The following is a 24879-nucleotide window of genomic DNA, read 5'->3' on the forward strand; positions in this document are numbered from 1 at the left end:
CAATTAGAAGAATGGGAATAACGTTGTGACCAAAAAAGCTCGACACACTCTATTTATTCTCTCACCAATTTCATTGAGGTGTATCCTGGTAGTTCTCATGTACATTTTCTGGACACTTTTCCATCACTGTCTGCTCCAACACATACAAAAAAATAGTAATAAATAATAAAGGTAATAAAAAAAAAATATGCAGGAATTTACATTTGTCTATTAAAAGTAATTTCAAACATTTAAAGATTTTTCAGATCATGTAAAAAAACATTAGTTCAAGTGTGTAAAAAGTGTGGATGATTTTTTTTTTAGTCCAAAGTCCAATTAAACAAATGTTTTTTTTCTTTAGCATTAATTCTCTTTTTACACTTTGATTTCAAACACATACTTGACTGATTATTCTTAAATTAGCATTTCTTTTCTCTACCCTGACATGCCAGAAATTGCTAAAGATGTTTGATAAACACGTGAACACAATTAAACTACACTACATCCAGACAAGAGTCAATTAACATAGATTTTAAAAAAGAAAAAAGAGTGTTTTATATTTATAAAATAGATTTGTCATGATTTATATGTTATAAATGTAAGTTTATTATTTGTGTCATTTGTATTACTTATTTGAATTATAGGCCTGATTTGTAGGCCAAAATAATGGTTTGAAATTGTTCTGTTACCCTTTACATTTCTACTGTCATTATTTTGTTATATAACCTAACTTTTTGACGGTTTAAATGTATAATAGGTTTGACAGCAGACCCGATACAGCTAGCCCCCTATCGCACGTCGTCATGTTAAACATAATAGGTCACAGCGAAGCTATTAAGCAGAAGGAGTAGAAGTTGTTGTTGTTGTAAAATAATTTCGCGTGCGCTCGTGTAAACTGCGACCGCTGTGTGTTATTCGTGCATGTGCGTTTCGTCATCTCATATGCAGCCGTGATTTTTGAGCAGAAGAAGGACGGGGCTTTAGAAAGATCCATGCGATTTAACCCTCGGGCCAAACTCACCTCTCCCTTCCCTTTCGCAAACATCAGCAGAAATATCAGTCTGACCAATGGCTCTTATTCTGGGTTGTGCTTTACGAGTAGAACAGTCTGTACAAACACGCTCTTACTCCAACCTCAGCGCGCGCAAAGCCAATCTCAGTGGCTGCAGTAAGTGGTGTGTTTTTCTTAATAGTTGTCTGATTGGACAAACCGTATGTCAGTATCTTGGCTTTTTCCCCCCTCCGCATGGGACGTGTCCTTGTTTTTTTTTTTTTCCTGAATCGAAGCAGGGAGCTCCACAGCAGCTTTACGCACAAACTTGTCGCACGTTGAGTTAAATAACCAAAAGGTGCCAAATAGCATTGAAAAATATCCCGTATAGTGCTAATGTACGAGAAGAATAACTTAGCGTGCCCATGTACGTTATCTCCAGTCCTGATAAATATTTGTGTGTGTGTGTGTGTGTGTGTGTGTGTGTGTGTGTGTGTCTTTTGCAAGTCAACACGCGCGACCAAACAATAAAGTCAAACAGCGTTTCCATTTGACACAGAAATAAGCGCGAACTATTCCGTTTATGAAATATATTAGCCTACAGCTTATTCAAAACATACCGGGGTCGTCTTATTTGACATGATATCTCAAAATAAGATTAAACACTGGGCTTCTTCCTATATTTACATATACTTCATATAAAATATTACAGGTAACACATTATTTGAAGACAATCTAATAGGGATCTAAAATTTGTATTGCCACCAGTTTAATGGCAGATTAATCATATAATGTGTATTACAGTAGGTCAGAAAATAATTAAGCTTTTTAAAGGCATTTTTTGTTGTATTTCTGTTTAATATTACTAAAAAAAAATAGTTTTTTTTTTTTTTTTACAATTATTAAAATTAAATAATTATATATTTGTGTTCTGGAGCTTATATTGTGTGGGTGGCAAAAATAAATAAATAAATTACATAGGTTGCACAGTGCCAAATACCAGTTTACCACCTGAGAGAGATGTATTTAACACTTAAATAAAAATAGTTTTAAATGTATTTTGGTTACTTGCACAGCTTAGAGTCAGTTTGGGGCTTTTGCTAATGCAGGGTGTGAGAGGTGTATTTAAGTTCCTCTAAGAGTGTGTTCACATTCAGAGTTTTTTCTGCACAATATAATGGAAAGGAGTCAGGTGAAGGTGTCCATGTCATTATGGTTTAATCATCTCATTTATAAAGCAGTACACAATCCACATCAAATTCTTAATAGGCTCAGTTTGCAACCTTGCACAAATTTGTGAAAAAAAAGAAGAAAAAAACTTATAAAAAGAAGTACATACAGAAAATGCACAAATGCCACTTTGGATAGTCATAAATGACAAAAAGCTTAACATAAATAAGTTAGTATAATTTCCTCAGTGTTTTTTTTTTATACTTTTTTTTTTCTTCTATCCCAAGCAGTACGCACAGGTACACTTCAATGTTTTACACATGTGCAGTGTAACGTCTTAATTTTGTTTGTTTTTTGTCGATTTATACATATTTTTGTCATAGTGCCATGTCATGTTCAACATGAAAGCCAGATATGTTGTGGCAAAGAAGTGGCATCATGTTGTTCTTAATTGTATGGCCCAGTGTTAAAGAATAAAAAAAAAGAAATATATATTTATATAAACATTATGCTACACAGCAATGAATAGAAAAACATAAAATTGACAAAAAAAAAAAAGGCAAATCAATTGGTCACTACAGTTGCACTTTAATTTTTTTTTGTTTTGTTTTTTAATGTGTACTCAGTAGGATTTGTAGTTCATGAGAATTTATATCATTATGCCAAAATAACAAAAGGAAAAAAAAATAATAATAATTTAAATAAAAGAAAATAAAATTAGTGGAATAACCCAGGGATATAATACTGTAAAGAAGCATGAAAACCTTAATACCACACTAGGAATCACATTCCCTTCAGAGAAGAACACCCCATGACCAAGTGCTGTAACCTTGGCTGGTTAAATCATATTAAGTACCAATAAACATAAATGGCATTAATGCAGACAGTGACATTTGTGCAACTTAAAAATGGCCAAGATTGTGCTGCTGCTGTTGAGCACTGATTCGCATTAATTGTACTTTTGAACGTTAACATCCTGAGCCAGCCAAAACTGAGACAATGGGATTGTTTAACCTAATTAAAGGGAAATGGTGTGTGTGTGTGTGTATGTGTATACATAGGTATATTTACTTACTTTAAAAGGGTTAATTTTGGGGAGACGTTTAAAAACTGCACAGCAATTCTTCAAGTCAAACGCACTCCTTTTATAAATGATTGTTTTTTTATCTTAATATTACATTTAAATGTGCTACATATAAAATGAAAGTATATACATAGGTAGTAAAAGAACAAATGAAGCAACTCCAATTGCACACTGCTACATCGTCTGCTTTTGAGGCAAATATATTCTGTCGAGTGCCAAAACATTAGTGTAAAAATTCAGTGCTTATACAGCCTCTCCAAGGCTCGTTTTGTACTTTTCAACAGCTGTCCCTGTTTACTTCATAAAGCTCTTGAAGTATTTGATGGAGAAAATAGGAGTCTTCATCTCTCTCTGCAGGGAACAACAACAACAACAACAAAAAGTTGATTAGCAAAGGAAATAACATGTCGAACGCGAGTGCCACTCAGATACACACAATACATGAAATTGAAAAAATATTTCAGCATACATTAACGCTTATTTTCACGATGCACGAGCGTTAATAAAAGACAGGCAGGGCAAGTATATGCCTGCATTGTGAACCCGGACCCCCTCCTCCTCCCACGCGCACACCCTACAAGAGACCTGCTGACGTGTTACTACAATGTTGTGCATTTAAGTCCCGTTTGACTCGACTGTCACTCGTGCGGTGACTGAGTGCCCAAACGCGGTTTTTTGTTAAAACGCCAGACCAAGCACTTTCGACTCTGAAATCAACTAGGAAGCAATATTATTAACGCATAACAATCTATATAAACACAAACAAACAGCAACTTTGACTTTTTTTTTAATACAAAGTAATACGCGTTTAAGTTTCACGCCAGACAGTAAGCACGACACCCACTCACCTTGTTTACGTTTTGGGATCCGACTTGCTGGGCTCTCGCTCGGGCGAACTCGTCGTATCCGGACAGCGGTTCGTCTCGGTCGCGTGGACGTTGGGTCTTTTACTTTGGCTAGGAAGATCTATTGGAAGAATGAAGACTGTGTTAGAAAAGCGAATGATTTGAGTCTCGGTCGCATTCTAGACAGCAAATGCAGAAGTTTCACCACTACGAGTATGACGGGAGGGCAACGCGTTCGTCCCCCGAGAACAGCGCGTAAACAGCGCTGTCTGGTAACGCTATCGGACCAGGCGAACAGAGCATTGAAACGTCAGCGCTGTCACGAGCTCGCAAAACATTTACCCTGATCCTCTGTCGACGGTCTTTTCCTCGGCGTGGAGAGCGCCGTTCGGCAGTCCGTCCGACTCCCGGTCTCCGTGCTGTCAGAGTCCCCCCCTACGCTCTCCAGGGAGGGAGTTGTCAACAAATAATCGTGGTTCCCGTTATGGTCCACAGTCCCGGTAGAGGTAGCCCGTTTTACGTGAGGTGGTCTGGTGTAAAACTCCGGCACCTCTTTGGCGTCCACCTCCTGCCACTCGTAGTTGCCCGGCTCGAGCGGCTCGTTCTTGGCGAAGTCGTAATTCCATTTTTCCTTGGACGCTTTCTCTATGTCCCGCATTTGCTCCTCGACGTCCCTGGCGAACTCTTCGCGATCCACGGTGCCGAAGAGATTTCGGCAGACCGGCGGTTTGGCATGGTCCGCCTGCCTCGCGTCCACCCTCTCCAGCGTAGGACTTCCATTGGAGACGCGCACTTTTGACATTTTGCACATGAAAGTTTGTCCGAGATTCGCAGTCGCAATCGAGCCAGACGCAGTCTAACTAAAAGCGATCCCTCCCAAGAAAGCCGAGCGAGTCGCAGAGCGCACGCATAACAAACGCGCGGATGCGTGTAGAAAGACTAGTGCGCGTGGAAAACAAGTCATGAAAACAGCGCGCGCCTCCGATCCCGTCTCGTAGTAATTCCGAAGAAAAACAGACAAGTCATTCGAGTAGGCGAGCACCCAATATGGCGATCGCAAGTAAACTGGCAGGGGAAAAAAAAGAGTGACAGCAGAGGCTATTTAAACAGAAGACGCTTTTGATTGGCCGGCAGTACACGGTGCCCGCCCACCGTTGAAAAACGATACAAACAGTAGAAACTCGCGCTCCCTTCAGTCCGGTGTTGCCATGTCCGCGTATTCTAATCCACTGTGGCTCAGGTTATTTTTGAATGGTTATGAATATGGTAGTACAGCAGTGGTTCCGAGGCCGGGGGTCTCGAAAAGACTCAAAATGATGTATTAGGGAGCGCAATTTTAAAAGTGTGATTTGTAGATTTGAAAGTCAGTCACAGATTAAAAAAAAAAAAAGTTAAAAAACCATAAATATTTTTCCAATAAAAATCTATTTGATTGGCTAGAAACTGATATATATATTTATGCATTTCTTTTTTAATCAATTTCTATACATATATACAGAGCTGTAAAGATTACTTATGAATTGTAATCAATAATGTGATCTCTTAAGATTGCCCATTTTTGGTAACGTAATTTGACTACTTTTGGATTACATTTAGATGACTATGACTATGACTATTGTGCTAACCCTTATTTGATGTCACATATATTGTAGAGCCTCAACAGATTCTTTTTAAACTGCAATGTATGGACAGTTAATACTTCAAAATACTAACACTAATGTACCTGATAGTGTTTGCTGAGAGTAACACTGAATAAATCAAAATCACATCTTATGTTTTTAAAACATATTTACTTAAAATTAAGTAAATTTAGAAAACAGCAACATTACAAAAACAATATTGAAAACATTTAATTCACATCAAATATTTGATCTATATTTCCTATATTATCATTATGTATGTTGTCTTGTAAGTTCTTCGTAAGTTCAAATTGATTGGTTAAAAAGTGTTGGAGACCCAAAAGAACATGAACTCTGAGACTGTGGAATGTAGATATTTGAAAATAAATTATTGAAGTTACTTTTTTTATTCAAAAGAAAGTATGATCCATTCTAATCCCTTAAATTAAAATAATTCTTCTCAATAAAATTAGTTTTTTTTTTTTTTTTAAATATGGATAATGTGAGGGCATTGGAGTGAAAAGGTGGAGAAGATTTAATGAAATATATGAAATGTTTTTGGAGCTTACTTTTCTTTTGTGATCTGGCAACACAGCTGCAGACTGAAATTTGTTTTACCGTTTGTGTAAATCACATGAAGGTATTAAAAAGATAACAGCAAAACTTTATGATGCACCGAGCTAGCTTCAGCTGTGTGATTGAATATGATGTGAACATTATGATAATGAACATTACTCTTTCAGTGAAGCTGAGTCACTTGCTAAACCTCGGTGTGATCCGTTATCTCCTTGCCAAGTCTGAGGTCATAGTTGGCAGAATGCTTATCTCTGGCTGACTTTGGCATTACCAATAATAAGTATCTGAAATGTTCCAGCACCCCTACAGAATTTATTTTCAGTAGTGTCTCTCTGTATGTGTGAAGACTTTTAAGCGTCACAGCTGAATTATGTTGTGAAGTGTGGAACAAAATCAAATGTGTTCAACTATAAATGCAGAAATGTATTACAGTAAGGATAGCAGACTTTGTGGACCAAAGTGATGTATTTATTTATACTGTAATTATGACATTAGAAAGATGAAATGTAATTGCTACAAACACAGTTATACTGTCAGAAATAAGTGACTGTCACAAGGTTGAAAATCCAATTTTGTTCTTTAAGTGTAAAGCTATTTTTCTGGTTTGGGTAATGTCATTTAGCAAAGTTGAAGAAGAAAACGTGTTAGAAACGCATGGCTTTACTGCCATCTAGTGGTTGTAATGCATGATATGCAGTAGAAAAAAACACCTGCAAGAGCAAAAATTTTCTCCTGCATAAAGGAGCTGGACGCATACATCAGCGGTCATGCTGTTACTGACAGACCGTTGGCAGCGCACAATCAGAAGAAACTTGTTTTATAGATGAAGTATCCTTTGTTCAATAATGTTTTCTTTTTGTGTAATTATTGTTGAAAATATGAAGACTACTGATGTACAGCTGTGGAGTTAAATGAAATGTATGTAGTCTTTCAATCATGAATCTTGCAGGTAGGTGGTTATGTAGACAGTGCTTTCCCAAAGCTGGCCTGGAGGCCCACACTGTATGTGTTCCTTATTGGAAACCCACTTCAGACATGTAGTAATGGTTTAAATCAGGTGTGTAATGAGGAATTGATGCAATGTGTTGGTGGAGCCTCCAGGACAGCTTTAGGGAAGTAGTCATTTATGATGAAATTATTTAATATATTTATATATAATAATAATTTTATATTACAATATATAAGTATATTATAATAATATGTTTGTATATATAAATATATTGATATGTATGTACACATACAATAATTATGTAATGTTATGTTAAAATTATAGTTGGGGGGGGGGTAGATTTTGGGTCCCCCTCCCCCTGTAGTTATATATACTAATGTATATATGCAAAAAATTAAAATTTTTTGTTAAGTTGAAAAACGCTTTTTTTGGCAATTTTCTCTATAACCGCTGCTGGTCATTGTCCCGGAGGCCGGGGGGGGGACCCAGGCCACGGTCCCCCTCCTTTCTTCGGGTGCTCCTTTCTTCACTCTTCCTCTTTTCTACCTGCTCCTCCATCCAGTCCTCCTTGGTCTGGTCAGCCACTCTGCTCCATCTGTTCAGCCGCTCCACTCCATCCGGTCATCTGCTCCGCTCCGCCGCCCCGAGATCTGGCTGGAGTCGAACCAGCGACCTCTGGCATTGTGTGCCAGTGCTCTACCATTGAGCCACAGATCTCTTCCTATGCATGTGCTGGAACTTATATTTCACTACTCACCTGTGTTTTTTGCTGCTGAACCAGCTGGGCTGAGTAGGGCTCACATCAAGGTGGAAAATCTTGAAGTAAGTAGCTCCCCAGCTGTGGTGTAGCGGTACCGCCCACACTCACAACAATGTAGCACTCCTCCAGCAACAGGTTCGAATCTCATCTATATCATTTCACTTTAATCACCTGTAATCAAATCAAAACCAGTGAGCCAATAATTCAGCTAAACATTTATTTCATAGCTGCTAGGCATTTAGTGCTTTCGTAAAACTAAAAACAATCACACAGCACATATGATTTCAATTAAAAGATGGCTTGCCACCTTTCATTCATATAAAGAGACATTTATATATTGTGTGTGTGTTCATAAACAATATATCATCATGGGGAGGTCATCTTCTGGACACTCTTCTTCCTCAGCACCTCATTTTGAACCTGTTCTGGAAACTGATGGAGGTGATCCCGCACACATGGCAAACAAAAGCGTTTGGTGTAGAACAGACTGCAGTCCTGTCATGAATAAAAAAAAAAACAGTTTATTGATGTGTTCAAATATACATTATATATTGAAATAAATCAAATCGATCACAATGTTGTTGTTCTTTATGTACAAGCATAAAAAATAAATACTACCAAATGAGTAATTAAATTAAAATATTTGATTTATACACAGAAAAAAGGAGCCACACGTACCGTTCCCACACACACCGTCTTACTGCACAGAGAGCACTTGGATCCTAAAACAAGGAACTTCTCTCTCTCCGGGCTGAAGGGATCCTTCATGCCATAACATTCCTCCAAGAGCCTGCGGGACAGAGCACATCTCAATCACTGACTCATTTTTTCACAGATTCAGCCTGACATTATTGAAAATGCATCATTACATAAAATGAATTTATGGCATGCTCAATAGGCTACTACAAACATTCAAACAAGATTTTGGCCAGGATGTTTCTGCAACCTACACCCTCTTTGGCTGTTCAAAATAATAGGTGCTTGTTTTCAGAAAACACTCCCAGCACTCACACTTTACAGTTCAGGTGATGGAATCCTGCTGATTGGACGTCATCCTCAAGACAGAACAGAGCACAGCAGCACATGCACTTCATAAGAAAACTGAACATAATGTGTGTTAATCTGACACACACTGAAATATAAATTGCCTATAATCAGAATCTTTCCATACGTCAGTATATTAGTGAGGGCTAAACAACAGACTTCATGGTTTACCCTAATAATAAGTAAAATCACCCATAGTGCTTAATGTGAAAGCGCTTATTTATGGACACAGGATTCAGAGTAGAATGTAACGTCACTACAATAAACACACACAGCTGTCAAGTTCTTCAAGTACTTTAAAACATTACAGTAAAATTAGTGGGAAATGCTTGTGAAATTGTAGGTGACATCTGATGAACGTTTATATGGCAAGCTGTTTTAATATTTAATCCCTTAAATTATACTAATATTTAACATTTTAATGCTTCTTCGTTATATATATATATATATATGTGTGTGTGTGTGTGTGTGTGTGTAGTATACAAGTAGAAAGATGGAAAACCTATGCTCCATTATGACAAAATATTTACCATTTTAGTGCTGCCCTGCCTTATGTAATAAGTATGCCCCTAGTCTTGTATTGTTAACTTGCAAAATGATCAATAAAACTTTTATTGACACAGTAAAGGCATTTCTATATTCATTTCCTATTTCTATTTTAATATTTCTGTTCATCAAGAAATCTTGAGAAAAAACACATCCACGTATTCTAAACATCTGAGCCTAAGAAGACGACGACACTTATGACACTTAAGACTGGAATAATGGAGCTTTGCCATCACAGGAAAAAAAACACTACGGTTTAAAATATATTTGAACACAAAACAGTTCTTTAATATTGTTAAGTAACACTACAAATTCACTGTTTTTACTGTATTTTTTTAATCAAATAAACAGTCTTGGTGAGTATGCTCTTTCAGAAACCTTAAAAAAACCTTTAACTTTGATCAGATCAGTATATATATTTTTTTATTTATAACATTTATTTTGCTGTATATTATTATTTGCCTATATAGCATATAAAAAGCATGTCACTGAATGCCACAGAATTTAACATCAGTTTCCCAATTAAGGAGCAAAAAAGCCATGTGAATAGAAAGTATACGTGTTAAACAAATGCTTTAGAAATTTTCCATTGAAACTGCTGTTTTCACTGCAAGTTTGGCAGCTGCGCAACATAAAGCTGATAGAAACAGTAAATCGTCTATGAATCATTAAATTTTAGTAGCATTGGTGTAAACTGGCAGAGTCTACACAGAACGCGCACCACGTCACTGACCGTAACGAATGTCCCATTCCATTTCTGACGCACTAAACGCACTGCACTACAGATAACAGAACAAATGGATTTGGAACTTTTCAACTCGTAAATCTTTGGTAAAGTAGAAGTAACATGAAAATATATACTAGTACATTTTCAACAGTTTCACAGACCAGGCTTAAAGGGATAGTTCACCCAAAAATGAAAATTTGATGTTTATCTGCTTACCCCCAGTGCATCCAAGATGTAGAGGACTTTTTTTCTTCAGTCGAACGCAAATTATGATTTTTAACTGCAACCGCTGCCGTCTGTCAGTCAAATAATAGCAGTGATTGGGAACTTGAACAATAACAGTCGAAAAAACTTGCATAGACAAATCCAAATTAAACCCTGCGGCTCGTGACGACACATTGATGTCCTAATACACGAAACGATCGGTTTGTGTGAGAAACCGAACAGTATTTATATATTTTTTTACCTCTAATACACCACTATGTCCAACTTCGTTCAGCTTCCGGCTAGTAAGGTCTGATCGCGCTCTGACAACGGATGTGATGTCTCACACTCATTGAAGTATATGGGCGAGACAACACTTCCGTCAACAGAACGCGTTTTTTGACCTCACTAACAGGAAGCTGAACGAAGTTGGACATAGTGGTGTATTAGAGGTAAAAAATTATATAAATAATGTTCGGTTTCTCGCACAAACTGATCGTTTCGTCTCTTAGGACATTAATGTGTCGTCACGAGCCGCAGGTTTTAATTTGGATTTGTCTAAGCAAGTTTTATTTACTGTTATAGTTGAAGTTCCCATCTACTGCTATTATTTGACTGACAGACGGCAGCGGTTGCAGTTAAAAATCATAATTTGCGTTCGACTGAAGAAAAAAAGTCACCTACATCTTGGATGCACTGGGGGTAAGCAGATAAACATCAAATTTTCATTTTTGGGTGAACTATCCCTTTAAGCTAGTCCCAGACTACAATGCACGTTTGAGCTGTTTTAAGCACTGACATATCTTAAATGCTATTGTTTTGTCTCAAGATGCACACCTTTTCAGATTTATAAAACTACTTAAAGGGTTTGTTCACCCAAAAATGAAAATTCTGTCATTTATTACTTACCCTCATGTTGTTCTACTCACATGAAGTGATTATGTTTTTAGTACCTTTATGGAGCCTGACAGAGGAAGTGACATTGCTTCCTATGAAGGCCTCACAGAGTCATCCAATTTCAACTAAAATATCTTAATTTGTGTTACGAAGATTAACGAAGGTCTTACGGGTGTGGAACGGCATGAGGGTAAATAATAAATGACAGAAGTTTCATTTTTGGGTGAACTAACCCTTTAAATGTCCTATACTTTATTTAAGCCCTATCTGTGAAACCGGGCCTTCAAGGATGAAATGTTAAAATGGCTTACCATACTGTCCGCACATAATTTAACACACAACTACTAATTCTGTCATCATTTACTCACCCTCATGTCACTGCAAACCTGTATGACTTTCTTCCGTGGAACACAGAAGAAAATATCTTGAATGTTGCTAACCATTGTTGACAAAAAATGACATTCCTCAAAAAATCGGTATATCCTGTATATAAGAAAGAAAGTCACACAGTTTTGCAACAACATGGTGCTGTTTTTCCCCTGGTGTTTTTCAGGGTCAGTGGAAAGGTCTCTTTGGTGTCCCGTTATTGAAACTGGGACATTAATTAGTGTTAGTGTCTTAAGGACTGTATGTGCAATAATTGTTTATGGTTATTGAAAAAAAAAAAAAAAGTTTAAACCTTTTCCAATATTGGGTTTTACAAAATAATACAGTATCCTGAAAAAAAAGTGTCGTTTCTTTTTTGCTGAATTTATATAATCATCAATAATTACGTCTTATCTTTCCATACGTCATCGTGACATCACAGCAAATCGCACCTGTCTCAAAGATGGGGTTTGAGCACTTCATAGATTATCATTACACGTTTCCGCCATTGTATATCACCAACTCTGCATTACAAACTTTATTTCTTGCATCTGGAGAGCGTTGGGCAACAATTTTGTGCAGAGCAATCTCACAAATAGTGGTGTACTTACACTATTGCTCTCGTGTTTGGCGGTTTCTGCCCGTAGAAACTGTACGGACTGGACAGCTCGCACAGCTCACAGCTGAACACGCCGAGCGCGGATCCTTCGGTAAAATCCATTCGCTCTAAAGCGCGCTCCTCATCCTGCACAATGCCTGTATCCCGTTCAAACACATCCTAACGGTTTGTTTTGAGTGAGCACGCGCTCTGAAGGCACGCCATAGTGCTTAACGTCAGTACGGCGCGTCAAATAGGACACTCAGAACTTCCGGATTATAGTTTACGCTTGCAGTGCACCACAAGATGGCGCCTGTAAAAACAAACACTTCCACGCCGCTCATTGTATTTTTTTTTTTTTTTTTGATAAACATTTTTATGAACATTATATTACATCTCAAACAACAAACACCACTTGTCACCAAAAAGCCACAACTGAAAATTAAATGTTTCATTAAAACTCAACCAAAGTCTACAAAGCATTCTCTGATAATCGAGGGTCTACTAGTAGATCTGGCTCTAAATGCTAAAAAAATTACATTTTCCCCTTAAGTAAACCTCAACAAAGCAATAATTTACCGATCAAATACACAAAAAACAACACATTTGTACAATAAAATTACAGTTGGAGTGCTATACAGTATTTATACAAAAATATTTTACAAATGACTTTCAAAATGTACAGGCATTTCAAATGAGGTAACAAACAATCTGATTTATGTCTATACATTTCATTCTAGCATCAAAACATGAAAAATCATCCCGTATTCAAGATCGCAGGTTCTAAATATTGCTGGTGCTTATTTGGCAGAAGTGGTGACTCTGAAAGGTACACCTGATTATAGCCACGCCCCTATATCTAAAGCCCCGCCCAGCAAATATTACATTAAGATGGAACAGGAGATCACCTGCACATCATCTCAGTGTCAAAACAAACATGCTTGTAAAGCTGAAATTGACACTTTAATTAGCAATATATATTTATATGTGTGTGTGTGTGTGCTAGTGTGTCCTGTTTTATTGTTAATTGAGTGTTATATGCTTACTACACTTAAAGGGATAGTTCACCCAAAAATGAAAATTTGATGTTTATCAGCTTACCCCCAGTGTATCCAAGATGTAGGTGACTTTTTTTCTTCAGTCGAACGCAAATTATGATTTTTAACTCCAACCACTGCCGTCTGTCAGTCAAATAATAGCAGTAGATGGGAACTTCAACTATAACAGTAAATAAAACTTGCTTAGACAAATCCAAATTAAAACCTGCGGCTCGTGACGACACATTAATGTCCTAAGACACGAAACGATCGGTTTGTGTGAGAACCCGAACATTATTTATATAATTTTTACCTCTAATACACCACTATGTCCAACTTCGTTCAGCTTCCTGTTAGTGAGGTCAAAAAACGCGTTCTGTTGACGGAAGTGTTGTCTCGCCCATATACTTCAATGAGTGTGAGACATCACTTCCGTTGTCAGAGCGCGATCAGACCTTACTAGCCGGAAGCTGAACGAAGTTGGACATAGTGGTGTATTAGAGGTAAAAAAATATATAAATACTGTTCGGTTTCTCACACAAACCGATCGTTTCGTGTCTTAGGACATCAATGTGCCGTCACGAGCCGCAGGGATTAATTTGGATTTGTCTATGGAAGTTTTTTCGACTCAAGTTCCCAATCACTGCTATTATTTGACTGACAGACGGCAGCGGTTGCAGTTAAAAATCATAATTTGCGTTCAACTGAGGAAAAAAAGTCTACATCTTGGATGCACTGGGGGTAAGCAGATAAACATCAAATTTTCATTTTTGGGTGAACTATCCCTTTAAATGAAATTGGCTTCTTTTAACACATCTGAGCCTTAGCTGGGGTATCTGGGGCCGGGGCCCATGTGCAGGTTGTTCCTGTGGGTCCCTTGAAATCGCATTTTGAGGTGGGCGGGTGTAAAGGGGTCTTGCGGGCCCCTAGAATTGTCACCACCTCTCGCACCGCTACCAAAGGCCCTGGTACATGTTATAGCGGAAAGCATCTATTGCACTTTCTTTACAGAACTATAGGCATCGTCCTTGTGAAAGTCAGTGCTCTATTAAAGCTTAGTGCAATATTCATGAGCCTAAAATTACACTGCCCTGTAATGCCCCAGTAGTGCTTGATCCAAAACAGGTACACACCCCACAGATGTTCCCGCCGGTCTTCCTCTACTCAAAGGCTTTTTTTTATCTCCTGTCCCGAAAAAAGAGGGATCTCTCATGTGTCAGCGCTTCCTGAGAACGGGAACGCTTCGAGCTCAGTACATGTCTCTGTAGATCTCCTGCAGAAGAGGATGGAGTGAAGCATCTTCCGTCTTCTTGATCTCCTGGACCAGCTCTGCGTGCTCTGTCACCAGCTGCCGCAGGTCGGCCAGTTTCTGCAGCAGCTTGGGAAAGAGCAAGCTGTTGTCGGGGTGGTTGGACAACAGTTGGAGCCGCAGGGCATGAATTATGCTCTCTTGCATGCGCTCGATCTGTGACACGTCGCTCAGTCCTGGACGGTCTGTCAATAAAGATCCACAGAGAGGGACAAAAGAGACATGTAAGGATGTCAAAAGCACTGGTACTTTGGTACCAAGTCTGTTTACTTGAATAATTCATTGAAATGACTTGCATGCCATTATTTTCTCTTTATATTTATATTAATATTGAACTTTTGAAATAAAGAACGTTTATTTTTTAAGAGTCGTTTTGCTAACGGTGTCTCTCAAGATTAGAAAAAAGAGAGTCAGAATGGTTCTCCAGGAAGCTGTGGTTTGAGGAACCATCTGCTTTTTGGGTCCCCGCCGTACGACCGCAGTTCCGAGGGTTGCCGCTGGAACCGGCGGAACAGGAAACTGTGGTTATTTTAGCTAGTCCTCAGGAGAACAAAATCCCCATCTTGCTCTGACCAATTATTATGTCATGTCTCTCAAAAGCTTCTGACTGTGGGACTCCAGAGGTGACATAAAAACAACCTGAACCACAACTAACCTACTTACAGTTCAGCAAAGGAGGTGAGATATATGATGTAGGATGTTCGTGAACGGGTACAGGGGAAGTTTAGGTACAAATTTGGAAAAGCAAATTTATCACCATTTTTGGACAGCAAGATATGTGTTTTTCGTGATAAATACATGAATGAATAAATAAACCAAGCAAAGCAAAAATAATTAAATTGACCATAATTGACAACTTGAAGTTATCAGATAAAAATGCCTGATAAATATATACTTTGAATTAAACTTTGACGTATTTTTCAAATATAGCACCCCTTTGTGACCTTCAGATGAAAAAACCCCAGTGTATTTTTGGAGCGATTTTATCATGACATATCAATTTCATGTCAAGTATTTTATTTCTGAGTAAAGGCAATTTTTAAAAGCTGCTAGTCACTGTTAAAGGGTTAAAAATAAAATGTATGTCATTAATTACTCACCCTAATGTCGTTCCACACCTGTAAGACCTTCATTCATCTTCAGAACACAAATTAAGGTATTTTTGATGAAATTCGAGAGGTTTCTGATCCCCAAGAAAAAGCAATGTAACTACCACAATCTAGGCCCATAAAGGTAGTAAAGACATTATTAAAATAGTCAACGTCACTACAGTGGTTTAACCTTAATGTTATGTCATATCTGCTGTCACGTTGACTATTTTAATAATGTCTTTACTACCTTTCTCGGCCTTGAATGCGGTAATTGCTTTCTTTTAGGGATCCGAAACCTCTCGAATTTCATCAAGAATATCTTATTTGTGTTCTGAAGATGAACAAAGGTCTTATGGGTGTGGAACGACATGAAGGTGAGTAATTAATGACAGAATTTTCATTTTTGTGTGAACTATCCCTTTAAGCAGCGTTGCAGCATTGCTCTCCCTGTGTCTCACCTCCACAGCAGATAATGGCAGCCACAAACAGCGCCAGGTCGCTGTCGTCCAGCTCTAGAGCGTTGAACCTCATGGCGAACTGAAATTTGGGCTCCATCATGTCGCTGAAAGGCTTGCGCAGACTCTTCAGAAATTCGCGGGTGATAAAGCCTCCCCCGCGAGCCACCAGCAGCCCGTCTTTATTCATGCAGGAGGCCAGCAGGGCGAAGAGAGCCTCGTATACGCCGTACTTCAGCAGAGTCACCTGGTCGTTGAGGTCCAGGGTAGCGAATCCGGGCACGGCCTTGGCGAACTCCGTCAGTTCCGTGACCGTCGCCACCGAGGCGTACTGACAGAACAGGAAGAGCCGGGCCTCCACTTCTCTCTCCCGCAGAGTGGAGGCGTCGCCGGACGTCATGTTGCCCAGCAGCTGGGTGAGTAGTTTCTTCTCGGCGTGCTGAAGAGAGTCCATGTCGTGGATGACGAAAGGCTTCAATGAAGGACGGAGAGAGGACAGTCAGAGAACAGGTGTGCGTTCAGACCGTTTGATCAGCATAATTGAGTAGCTAGTGCAATTAGCCCTCTCGGTTTGTGAAAATAGCTACCGATGCACCCTCACTCATACATCATAATTTAATTCATTTTTATTAAAGGGATAGTTCACCCATGAACAAAATTACCCTATTATTTACTCACCCTCAAGCCATCCAAGGTGTATATGACTGTCTTCTTTCAGACGAACACAATCGGAGATATATTTAGAAATATCCTGGCTCTTCCAAGCTTTATAATGGCAGTGAATGGGGGGGTGGGCCTGATTTTGAAGCCAAAAAAGTGCATCCATCATAAAAGTACTCCACACAGCTCCAGGGGATTAATAATCCAGGGAGCCTTCTGAAGTGAAAGGACGTATTTTTATAAGAAAAATATCCATATTTAAAACTTCAAAATCTAAAATAACTAGCTTCCAGCAGACAACCGTACACATACTGAGCAAGTCGACTTGCGCCACAAGAGTAACCCGTGACGCAATGTACACTACCGCTCAAAAGTTTGGGATCGGTAAGATTTTTAATGTTTTTAAAAGAAGTTTCGTCTGCTCACCAAGGCTTAATTTATTTAATTAAAAATACAGTAAAAACAGTAATATTGTGAGAAATTATTACAATTTAAAATAAATGTTTTCTATTTGAATATATTTTACAAAGTTTTGCAAACTGTTACAAACTGTTTTCAACATTGATAATAATAACAAATATTTCTTGAGGAACTAATTCTTTCTGAAGGATCATGTGACACTGAAAATTCAGCTTTGCCAACACGAGAATAAATTACATTTTAAAATATTTTCTAATAGAAAACTTGTAATAATTACAATAATAAATTGTAATAATTTTTCACAATATTACTGTTTTTACTGTATTTTTAATTAAGTAAATGCACCCTTGGTGAGCAGACGAAACTTCTTTTAAAAACATTACAAATCTTACCGATCCCAAACTTTTGAGCGGTAGTGTATGGATGCAGGATGTAGAAAGCGCTGTGCTTTGCTTCAGAAGGCCTTTATTAACCTTTATTAGCCTTTATCATGATGAGCAGTGTGTAGTACTTTTACGATGAATGGACTTTTTTTTTTGGTTTGTTTCAAAATCAGACTCCCATTCACTGCATTATAAAGCTTGGAAGATCCAGGATATTTTTAAATGTATCTGTGATTGTGTTCATCTGAAAGAATCATATACACCTAGGATGGCGTGAGGGCGAGTAAATCATGGGATAATTTTCATTTTTGGGTGAACCAACTGTTTAAAACTATAATATGCTGTATATATCCATGATTATATACCAATGAACAGCAGCATTTAAATCAATATTTTGCTAACAAAAAAACAAATACAAAAACAACTTTTTTGACAGATTAGGAGAGCGTGTTTTCATTATTATTATTATTGCCACATTTTCCTAAGCTTGTGTGAGCATTATAATGTGAATAGTGTGGTGTGATGTGATTGACTGTGCGAGTCAGTTTGCTCCCCGACACTGCAGACACTCACCGGAGTGCTGGTCTTGCCTGTGAGAAACACGCGTGCTTTGGCTTTGTTCATGTGGAAGTGTTTGAGGTAGGCTTCGTGCATCTGCCTGGCCAGACTCTTTGTGTCCGGCTGCTGAGACTGAAGCTCCTCTTTCCCGCTGATGTCCTTCTCTGCTTTCAGCCTCTGCTTCTCAGATTGGGGTATCCGCCCAAAACGGATAGCTGTAAAACACGCACGCAGACTTTACCAATTAAACTAGGCGCAACCTCATGTTTTCTGCCACAGAACCTGACATTACCAAGTTCTTGGATCAACATTCCAGTTGATCCTGGAACAACATTCCAATCACCAATTAAACTTGAGGGACAAGTTTACATTTTATTTCAAGTTTAGGCTTACAAAATCAGGGCATGCCATGCTGCCACAGGCAATGTACTGTGTACAAACAAAACGAGAAAACACACGCGTAAGATAGATACATGCATGCTTAACAAAATATTCATCCTGAGGATGTTATTTGATAAAAAAAAGTGATAAACAAATGAAAAGTTATGTGAAATAAATTAAATAAATAATGATATGTTGCCTAATTTAATTAATATGTTTTATTTCCACATCACTGAGATACAGTCCACTGTGTTGCAAGCTGCAACTGCATTTAACAATCTGTCTCGAGAAAAACGTAATATCGCGAATGAAATACCAGAACGGGCCCTTTTTGATTGCTGCTGTTTGTGTGCATATCCACACTTGAGAAGCTCAGATGCTAGGAAAAATATCCAAAACTCAAATGCTGGTCAGAGGGTAAAGATTGCGTTAATATGTTTGCCCTTTTTCTTTTCTTTTAATAATTAATTGCGCTATAGTAATGTATTGAATCGTCAGCCCCAGTTTACACACAAACCACGAGCAGTAGAACTTTAGGTCATTCCACTGCTGCCACTTCATCAGCACCGGGACAAAGGGCAGACGTGGGAGGGGGCGTATGGTGTGATGTGATACAGATCTACCTCTGAAGGGATTATGCTAACAGCGGCACATGACACGAGCCCTTGCTAACAGAGGAGACTACCCTAGATCCAGGTCAAAGTCCCGTGAGAGAACGGGACGACTTGTCTTCCGTGTCATCTAGTTCATCTGCGGTTATCCTGCGATAGCCCGAGGAAAGCGTCGATTTGTGCTACCTCATGATGTCTAAGCTAAGGGTGTCTAAAGGTTGTTGTTCTATATATTGATTCTAATCTAAATTTCCTGACCTTCAAAGCAATTAAACTATGTGTTATGAAATATTATTGTAATAAAACAGAACACCATCTTGATTACTGATAAAACAATTAAAGATCTATAATCATCAAGCCATAAACCGAATGTGTATAATCTAAATCGCATGCTCTTTGTGAAGCTCTTACCGTTGTGGGACATGCCCACTGCAAGGCACTTGTGGAAGCGGCAGTATTGACATTTGTTTCTGTTCTTCTTCTGGATCTTGCAGTTGCGTTCGCACTTGTCGTATTCCAGTTTGAGTCGAATGGTTCTCCTGAAGAAGCCCTGTGGAAAATTCATAAAAGACTCTTAAAAATGCAAACTGATAAAAAAGAAAAGAAAAAGAAAAGTATGATACCAAATTGGACACGTAAACATGTTCTCGTGTAGGCCCCAGTTTGTAATATACAACCGATTCAAAATGTAAAAATAAGGACTTCACTCCCTAAGGCCCAATACAGAGAGGAACCTCACAAGACCGTAATAAAATGACCTTGATAAACCTAATGCTAATGTGATAATATTTATTTCTCAAGAACACTGCATGTCCATGAACAAATATTTTGTCAAAAAATCTATAAATTGTGTGTATTTTTCAGATAAGGCTACACAATATTTCAATAAACCCAGGAGGTCTTGTGAATATTTTCAAAATGAGAAAAAATAAAAAGAATTGTAATTAAGATACAGTGAGTGATATTTGTCATTTCATTGAAATAGACAGACACTGTGGACTGGTATGTGTAGAAAGGGTCACAGCTCAAACCTATTATGTCCCTGGCAGGCGAATTATTCAACAAGGAAAAGCAGAACACGTGCCTGACAATGGAAACGGTATCAGACGAGAGCTCATGATAGACTGTCACAGATCACTTCCAGAGCTAAAAACAGAACCGATGACGCATCTCTACACACCGAACATACCAAACGATAAAACCGGACTGAGGGAACAAGCTCATCACAGTATAGCCTCTAAATACCAACCAAGGACAAGGTGTTATTTCCTACTGTTCTCAAAAGATGTGGGAAGTGAAGTTTAAAATACATCCGCACACTGCAAATGACTAACGTCTTCTTCCAGATTTACCTCAAAAGAAAACACAAGCTTAAAAATGTTAAATGTGTCATGTGGAATTTCTTTTTTTTCCAAAGCAAATAAACCATACTTCACAATAAGATCCTGCACATTAACATTAGTTAACAAGCACTAACTAGCATGAAATAATTTTGCAGCTTTTTGTTATTGTTCATCTCTCATTATACTAATGGAGTGCTGCAGTGTTGGCTTATTTTTGGTTCCCTCAACAAAAACCCAGGTAACATCCTTGTTATACATAATACACGTAGTTATTGTAGTAATAACTAGAAATTATGCATAATTACATGCAACTAAACCTAAACCAAACCCTAATCCTAAACCTATAGTAAGTATGTGTAGCTAATTGTTATTACTCAGTACTTAAATATATCATTACACCTTAAAATAAAGAGCAGAAAATGAGCTCTGTGTTTTGTTTAACAAGGCCGTTTCCACCTGGTATTAAGATGCATTTTTGTCGATCAGATCACAAGTGGACGATGCTAAACACAGGTGTAAATGGGGTGTAAAACGTTTTGAGCTTGTCCACTTTCGACAACTTCCAGAGGTAGTTGAAAATGCATTTCACAGGATTGCTTTTGTAGTGCAAATGCTTATGTGGTTGAATGTAGTTGAACAGCCACAAATACCACCTACTCTCTGCCTACTGACCTAATGCGTAAAAATTATGGGAAGCGCACTAGCTAGGATTTAAACTTTGTCTGCTGAAGACCCAAGTTTGGTTTGAAGACGAGAAAATGTACCAAGCACAATGTTCTCTCACCATTTCACAGTGTTCGGCGTGGTCTTGCAGCTATTATAGCAGAAATGAAAGCTGATGCTCTCCGTATGTTTTTCCGTCGTCTCTGGGCGTGTAAATTGCATGAGCTTATTTTGTCCAGTGGATCGAAATATCTGAAAAAACCCATACATTTAAACACCCATAGACCCTCCCCTTGAAGAAATCAGGACAGAAGTGGTTGAAAGTGGACAAAAGAGACGGGTATGTGTCTCCCTTATTTACTTGTGATCCGATCGACCAAAACGCATCTTAATACCAGGTGGAAACAGGGCCCAAGATAATCTTCAGAAAAAAACTTGAATGAATTCTGATGCCTAAATTCAATTGCCAAATGTAAAAAGCTAAAGTTAGACTATATAGACCCCTTAATCGCCTACGTCACTGTGACGTCACTGCCCAACTGGAGGCAAAACATAAGGAAGAACTCATAGCAGCCGCGCTAAAAGTTTGAGGTTTTGACTTTAAAATGTCGTCTTGTTGTGTTTTTGGCTGCCAGAATAGAAGGAACAGGACTTTTGGTTCAAAACGAAAGTTTTACCAGATCCCGGCAGACATTCCTTCACAGAAATCAAGTTGAAAATTGTGGTTGAATGCAATACGGCGTACAGCCTGGACTGACACGATCATAAATAATGCTCATGTTTGCAGTGCACACTTCATATCAGGTCAAATAATCGATGCATATGTAATGGTTTGTTGGTTTTATCTAGTACAAATCAGCAAGTTTCTGTTTTATAGGTGAAAAGTCTCCAACCTTCAGCGCACTAGCTAGCTTAAATGTTAAACAAACATACAGCGATAGATGTGTGTGCCATCCGGTGTCATCCTTTGAATGGTCTCTTAAAATTAGGGCTGGGCGGTATATCGCATGTGATTGTCACGCGCATTTCGTCAGTAAAGCCGGTTCCCTGATTACCGCTAAATCGCCATCACCTGCTTTCAAATGGAGCGGCATTTAATAGACAGAGCCGTAGATCACTGATAATATCGCGTTCATATCGCAGATGAATCGCCTTCGATAATGAACGCGATATTGCGTAGCTTATCAGTGATCTACGGTTCTGTCTATTAAATGCCGCTCCATTTGAAAGCAGGTGATGGCGATTTAGCGGTAATCAGGGAACCGGCTTTACTGACGAAATGCGCGTGACAATCTCATGCAATATATTGTGCAGCCCTACTTAAAATAATCCACATTGTTAGCCATAATCATAGTTAGCCCAGCGTTAGGTTACATTAGACAATAAGCCTTGACAAAATTCCCCGAACCACCCGAAAGTAATTCATATGTTGTCTAGGAAATATCCAAAACTTGGATTAATTTACAAAAATTGCTGTCACGGTCCCGCAGAGTCAGTGACTGTACATATTCGGACAGTTCTGAACCACCTTCTGCATCCATGTTCAATAAATCCCTCCTAAAACATGCTAGCTTACACTTGTCAACATTGCGTCCAGCGCCTCCTTTTGCCTCCAGCTAAGCCCCGCCCACCAGGAAACGTTGCAATGTTTACAAACTTTTAAGGGGTCTATACAAACTACATAACGGTTGCAAGACTTCATCGTCAACACCACTAAGCCTCTGACAAATCTTTTAATCTTTATTTAAAATCTACAAGTTGGAAAGTTAGAAAAGTTTTGTTAGCAACCACCTTTTCATATTGTATTCATATTTGTATTTCATGCCGTAGAATACAATGTGAAAATATCTTGAGCTTGTGTTAACCACCTTATTTCAGGCATTTAATCTCAGTTTTAGGACTAAATGCTTTCTATACGACGGCATGATCCAGGGGTCAAGGTTTTGCATGGCACCTTTGGCCCCTATGGTACATGTCGCTGAAAACAACCTTGCTGCAGAACAGTACACCCATGAGCAAAGATGGCGGATTTTAAATTGCATACTTATGAAAGCATCCCCCGTCGAGGGACAGCCGTTATGGTGCTTTCTCCAGGTGTTACGCACCTCAAAGTTCTCAAAATATATTGATAATTTAATATAGTTATTTTAGACCAATGAAATTTCAAAGTGGGTGGGGCTACAGAGCTCAACGCCGTGGAAAAACAAACTACTCGACGGAAAAAATGTTTTGTCCTTGTCGCAGATTTACATGGAAGAATAGCTTTTAGCGCTTGTTACTTAATCACATTGTTCCTAGTTGGGACATTTGTGTAAATCTCAAACTATATAATTAACTAACATGAAAATGAGTTAAACCAGAGGCGCATGAAGCTTGAAACCAGTGAACTGAACTGAATAATGAACTCTTTGAGTCCACAGCGATCCTGATTTTGTATGAGTAGTTTCATACAAAATAATCAGCATTTCATTTTAAAGGTAGCTTAACTACATCTACCATGATTCCTTAAAACAAAAAACAAATAGTGATTATTTTAAAGTGCAACGTGAAAGAGTGGTAAACCGCATCAGCAATAAACCTCCAGTTGTAATTGTTCCAGTTTAACTGCACCCTGAGGGGTGCCAACGGTCAAAGTCTGCCCTTGCTGGAGAAAAACACATGGCACATGGCAATAACTGGGCTGGTAGTAGTTAACTTTAAAGGATAGAGAACGGCTGTGACCCAGGCTGGAGTCAGCTGGGGTGTGCTGTGCGCAGGTACGCACTAAGTCCTTCTGATGATTTTGACATGCACCACATGAAGCAACAGCTCTTGTGCACGCTTCACCTCACATGTACGAGGGGGGAACAAGCCTCGGGGGAACTCTCAGTCTTTTTGCCAAAGCAGCTATGAAAATACTCCAGAAACTCACATGCTTTCTGTTGACCCTGGTGTCCGCGCTCAAGTGTTTTCTGCCCCGGACAGATTTGTGGTTATGAAACTGTAACACATTGTCTGCACTAATCACAAGCAGGAAAAAAGTTGAGGGTGTTTTGGTATTGACTCTTGGCACCCGTGTGAAAATTTTCCACTGTGCGCTTTGCATGCACGCTTACCTTGCACCCTTCGCAGGCATGCACGCCGTAGTGGAAACCCGAGGCCCGGTCGGCGCAGACGCGGCACTCGAGGGCAAGGGAACCGGAGGAGTTCTCGTCCTGACCGGTGCTGGCTACGAACGCTTCTGAGGACGGACTAGATGCTGGGGTTAAGTCATCTACAAGACAAACATACATGTACACAGTCGATATCAGATAGATTTATACTGACGCAGATACATTTAAGATGATGTCTTAATTTAAAGCAAATAAAAGTGTGGAGATATATACAGTATATATATATATATATATATAGGGGTGTAACTGTACATGTATTCGTCCCGAACCCTGCGATACGGACGTCATGGTTCGGTTCATGCAGTTAGACAACGAATACAGTCAGTCACAGGCGATCCACAGTCCAATCCAGAAGGGGACACGCGTGGTAATGCAACACTGTTTGCTAACTGCTACAACAGGAAAAAGAGCAGAGTAAGAACAGCGCATGTGCGAATGACCGCTTGAAAATGCCGCTAAGT

General features: G+C 38.8%; 3 protein-coding genes and 1 non-coding gene across 13 annotated transcripts in view; all 4 read right to left on the minus strand.

The window, feature by feature from the left end:
* Positions 1-2143: 2143 nt before the first annotated feature.
* On the minus strand, positions 2144-7900 carry cdkn1ba (cyclin dependent kinase inhibitor 1Ba). The gene is made up of 3 exons (XM_067392032.1): positions 4412-7900; positions 4073-4190; positions 2144-3575 (listed from the first exon to the last, which is right to left on the minus strand). The coding sequence occupies exons 1-2, from the start codon at positions 4878-4880 to the stop codon at positions 4078-4080; spliced, it is 582 nt and encodes a 193-aa protein (XP_067248133.1). The 5' UTR covers positions 4881-7900; the 3' UTR covers positions 2144-3575; positions 4073-4077.
* cdpf1 (cysteine rich DPF motif domain containing 1) lies at positions 4073-13458 on the minus strand. 2 transcript variants are annotated; one of them, XM_067392035.1, is made up of 5 exons: positions 12369-13458; positions 8652-8763; positions 8281-8468; positions 7971-8144; positions 4073-4190 (listed from the first exon to the last, which is right to left on the minus strand). In XM_067392035.1, the coding sequence occupies exons 1-3, from the start codon at positions 12476-12478 to the stop codon at positions 8340-8342; spliced, it is 351 nt and encodes a 116-aa protein (XP_067248136.1). In that variant the 5' UTR covers positions 12479-13458; the 3' UTR covers positions 4073-4190; positions 7971-8144; positions 8281-8339. The 2 variants fall into 2 exon arrangements, with proteins under 2 accessions (XP_067248136.1, XP_067248135.1); XM_067392034.1 differs by having other exon boundaries at positions 7971-8468; positions 12369-13457.
* Positions 7859-7930, minus strand: trnac-aca (transfer RNA cysteine (anticodon ACA)). Its single transcript has one exon. It is a non-coding gene; the product is annotated as a tRNA-Cys (tRNA).
* A 683-nt stretch (positions 13459-14141) lies between the features above and the next one.
* pparaa (peroxisome proliferator-activated receptor alpha a) overlaps positions 14142-24879 on the minus strand; it is a 59089-nt gene continuing 48351 nt past the window's right edge. For all 9 annotated transcript variants that reach the window (XM_067392024.1, XM_067392022.1, XM_067392021.1 and 6 more), the window contains 5 exons: positions 24362-24519; positions 19672-19810; positions 18284-18483; positions 16251-16719; positions 14142-14886 (listed from right to left, as the gene is read on the minus strand). In XM_067392024.1, the coding sequence (XP_067248125.1) occupies positions 14642-14886; positions 16251-16719; positions 18284-18483; positions 19672-19810; positions 24362-24519 (1211 nt within the window). In that variant the 3' untranslated portion in view covers positions 14142-14641. The remainder of the gene's footprint in view (positions 14887-16250; positions 16720-18283; positions 18484-19671; positions 19811-24361; positions 24520-24879) is intronic.

Source organism: Chanodichthys erythropterus, chromosome 8 (assembly GCF_024489055.1).
Source record: "Chanodichthys erythropterus isolate Z2021 chromosome 8, ASM2448905v1, whole genome shotgun sequence".
In the NCBI taxonomy this organism is placed as follows: Eukaryota; Metazoa; Chordata; class Actinopteri; order Cypriniformes; family Xenocyprididae; genus Chanodichthys; species Chanodichthys erythropterus.

What these genes read in the sequence shown, in the direction of transcription:
- cdkn1ba (XM_067392032.1), bottom strand. Translation starts at nt 4,880, where the DNA reads ATGTGCAAAATGTCAAAAGTGCGCGTCTCCAATGGAAGTCCTACGCTG. An exon ending in ACCGTCGACAGAGGATCAGG is followed by an intron (nt 4,191 to 4,411) that starts GTAAATGTTTTG and finishes TTCTTCCAATAG; the next exon opens with ATCTTCCTAGCCAAAGTAAA.
- cdpf1 (XM_067392035.1), bottom strand. Translation starts at nt 12,478, where the DNA reads ATGGATTTTACCGAAGGATCCGCGCTCGGCGTGTTCAGCTGTGAGCTG. An exon ending in CCAAACACGAGAGCAATAGT is followed by an intron (nt 8,764 to 12,368) that starts GTAAGTACACCA and finishes TCTGTCCCGCAG; the next exon opens with GCTCTTGGAGGAATGTTATG. An exon ending in AGACGGTGTGTGTGGGAACG is followed by an intron (nt 8,469 to 8,651) that starts GTACGTGTGGCT and finishes TATTCATGACAG; the next exon opens with GACTGCAGTCTGTTCTACAC.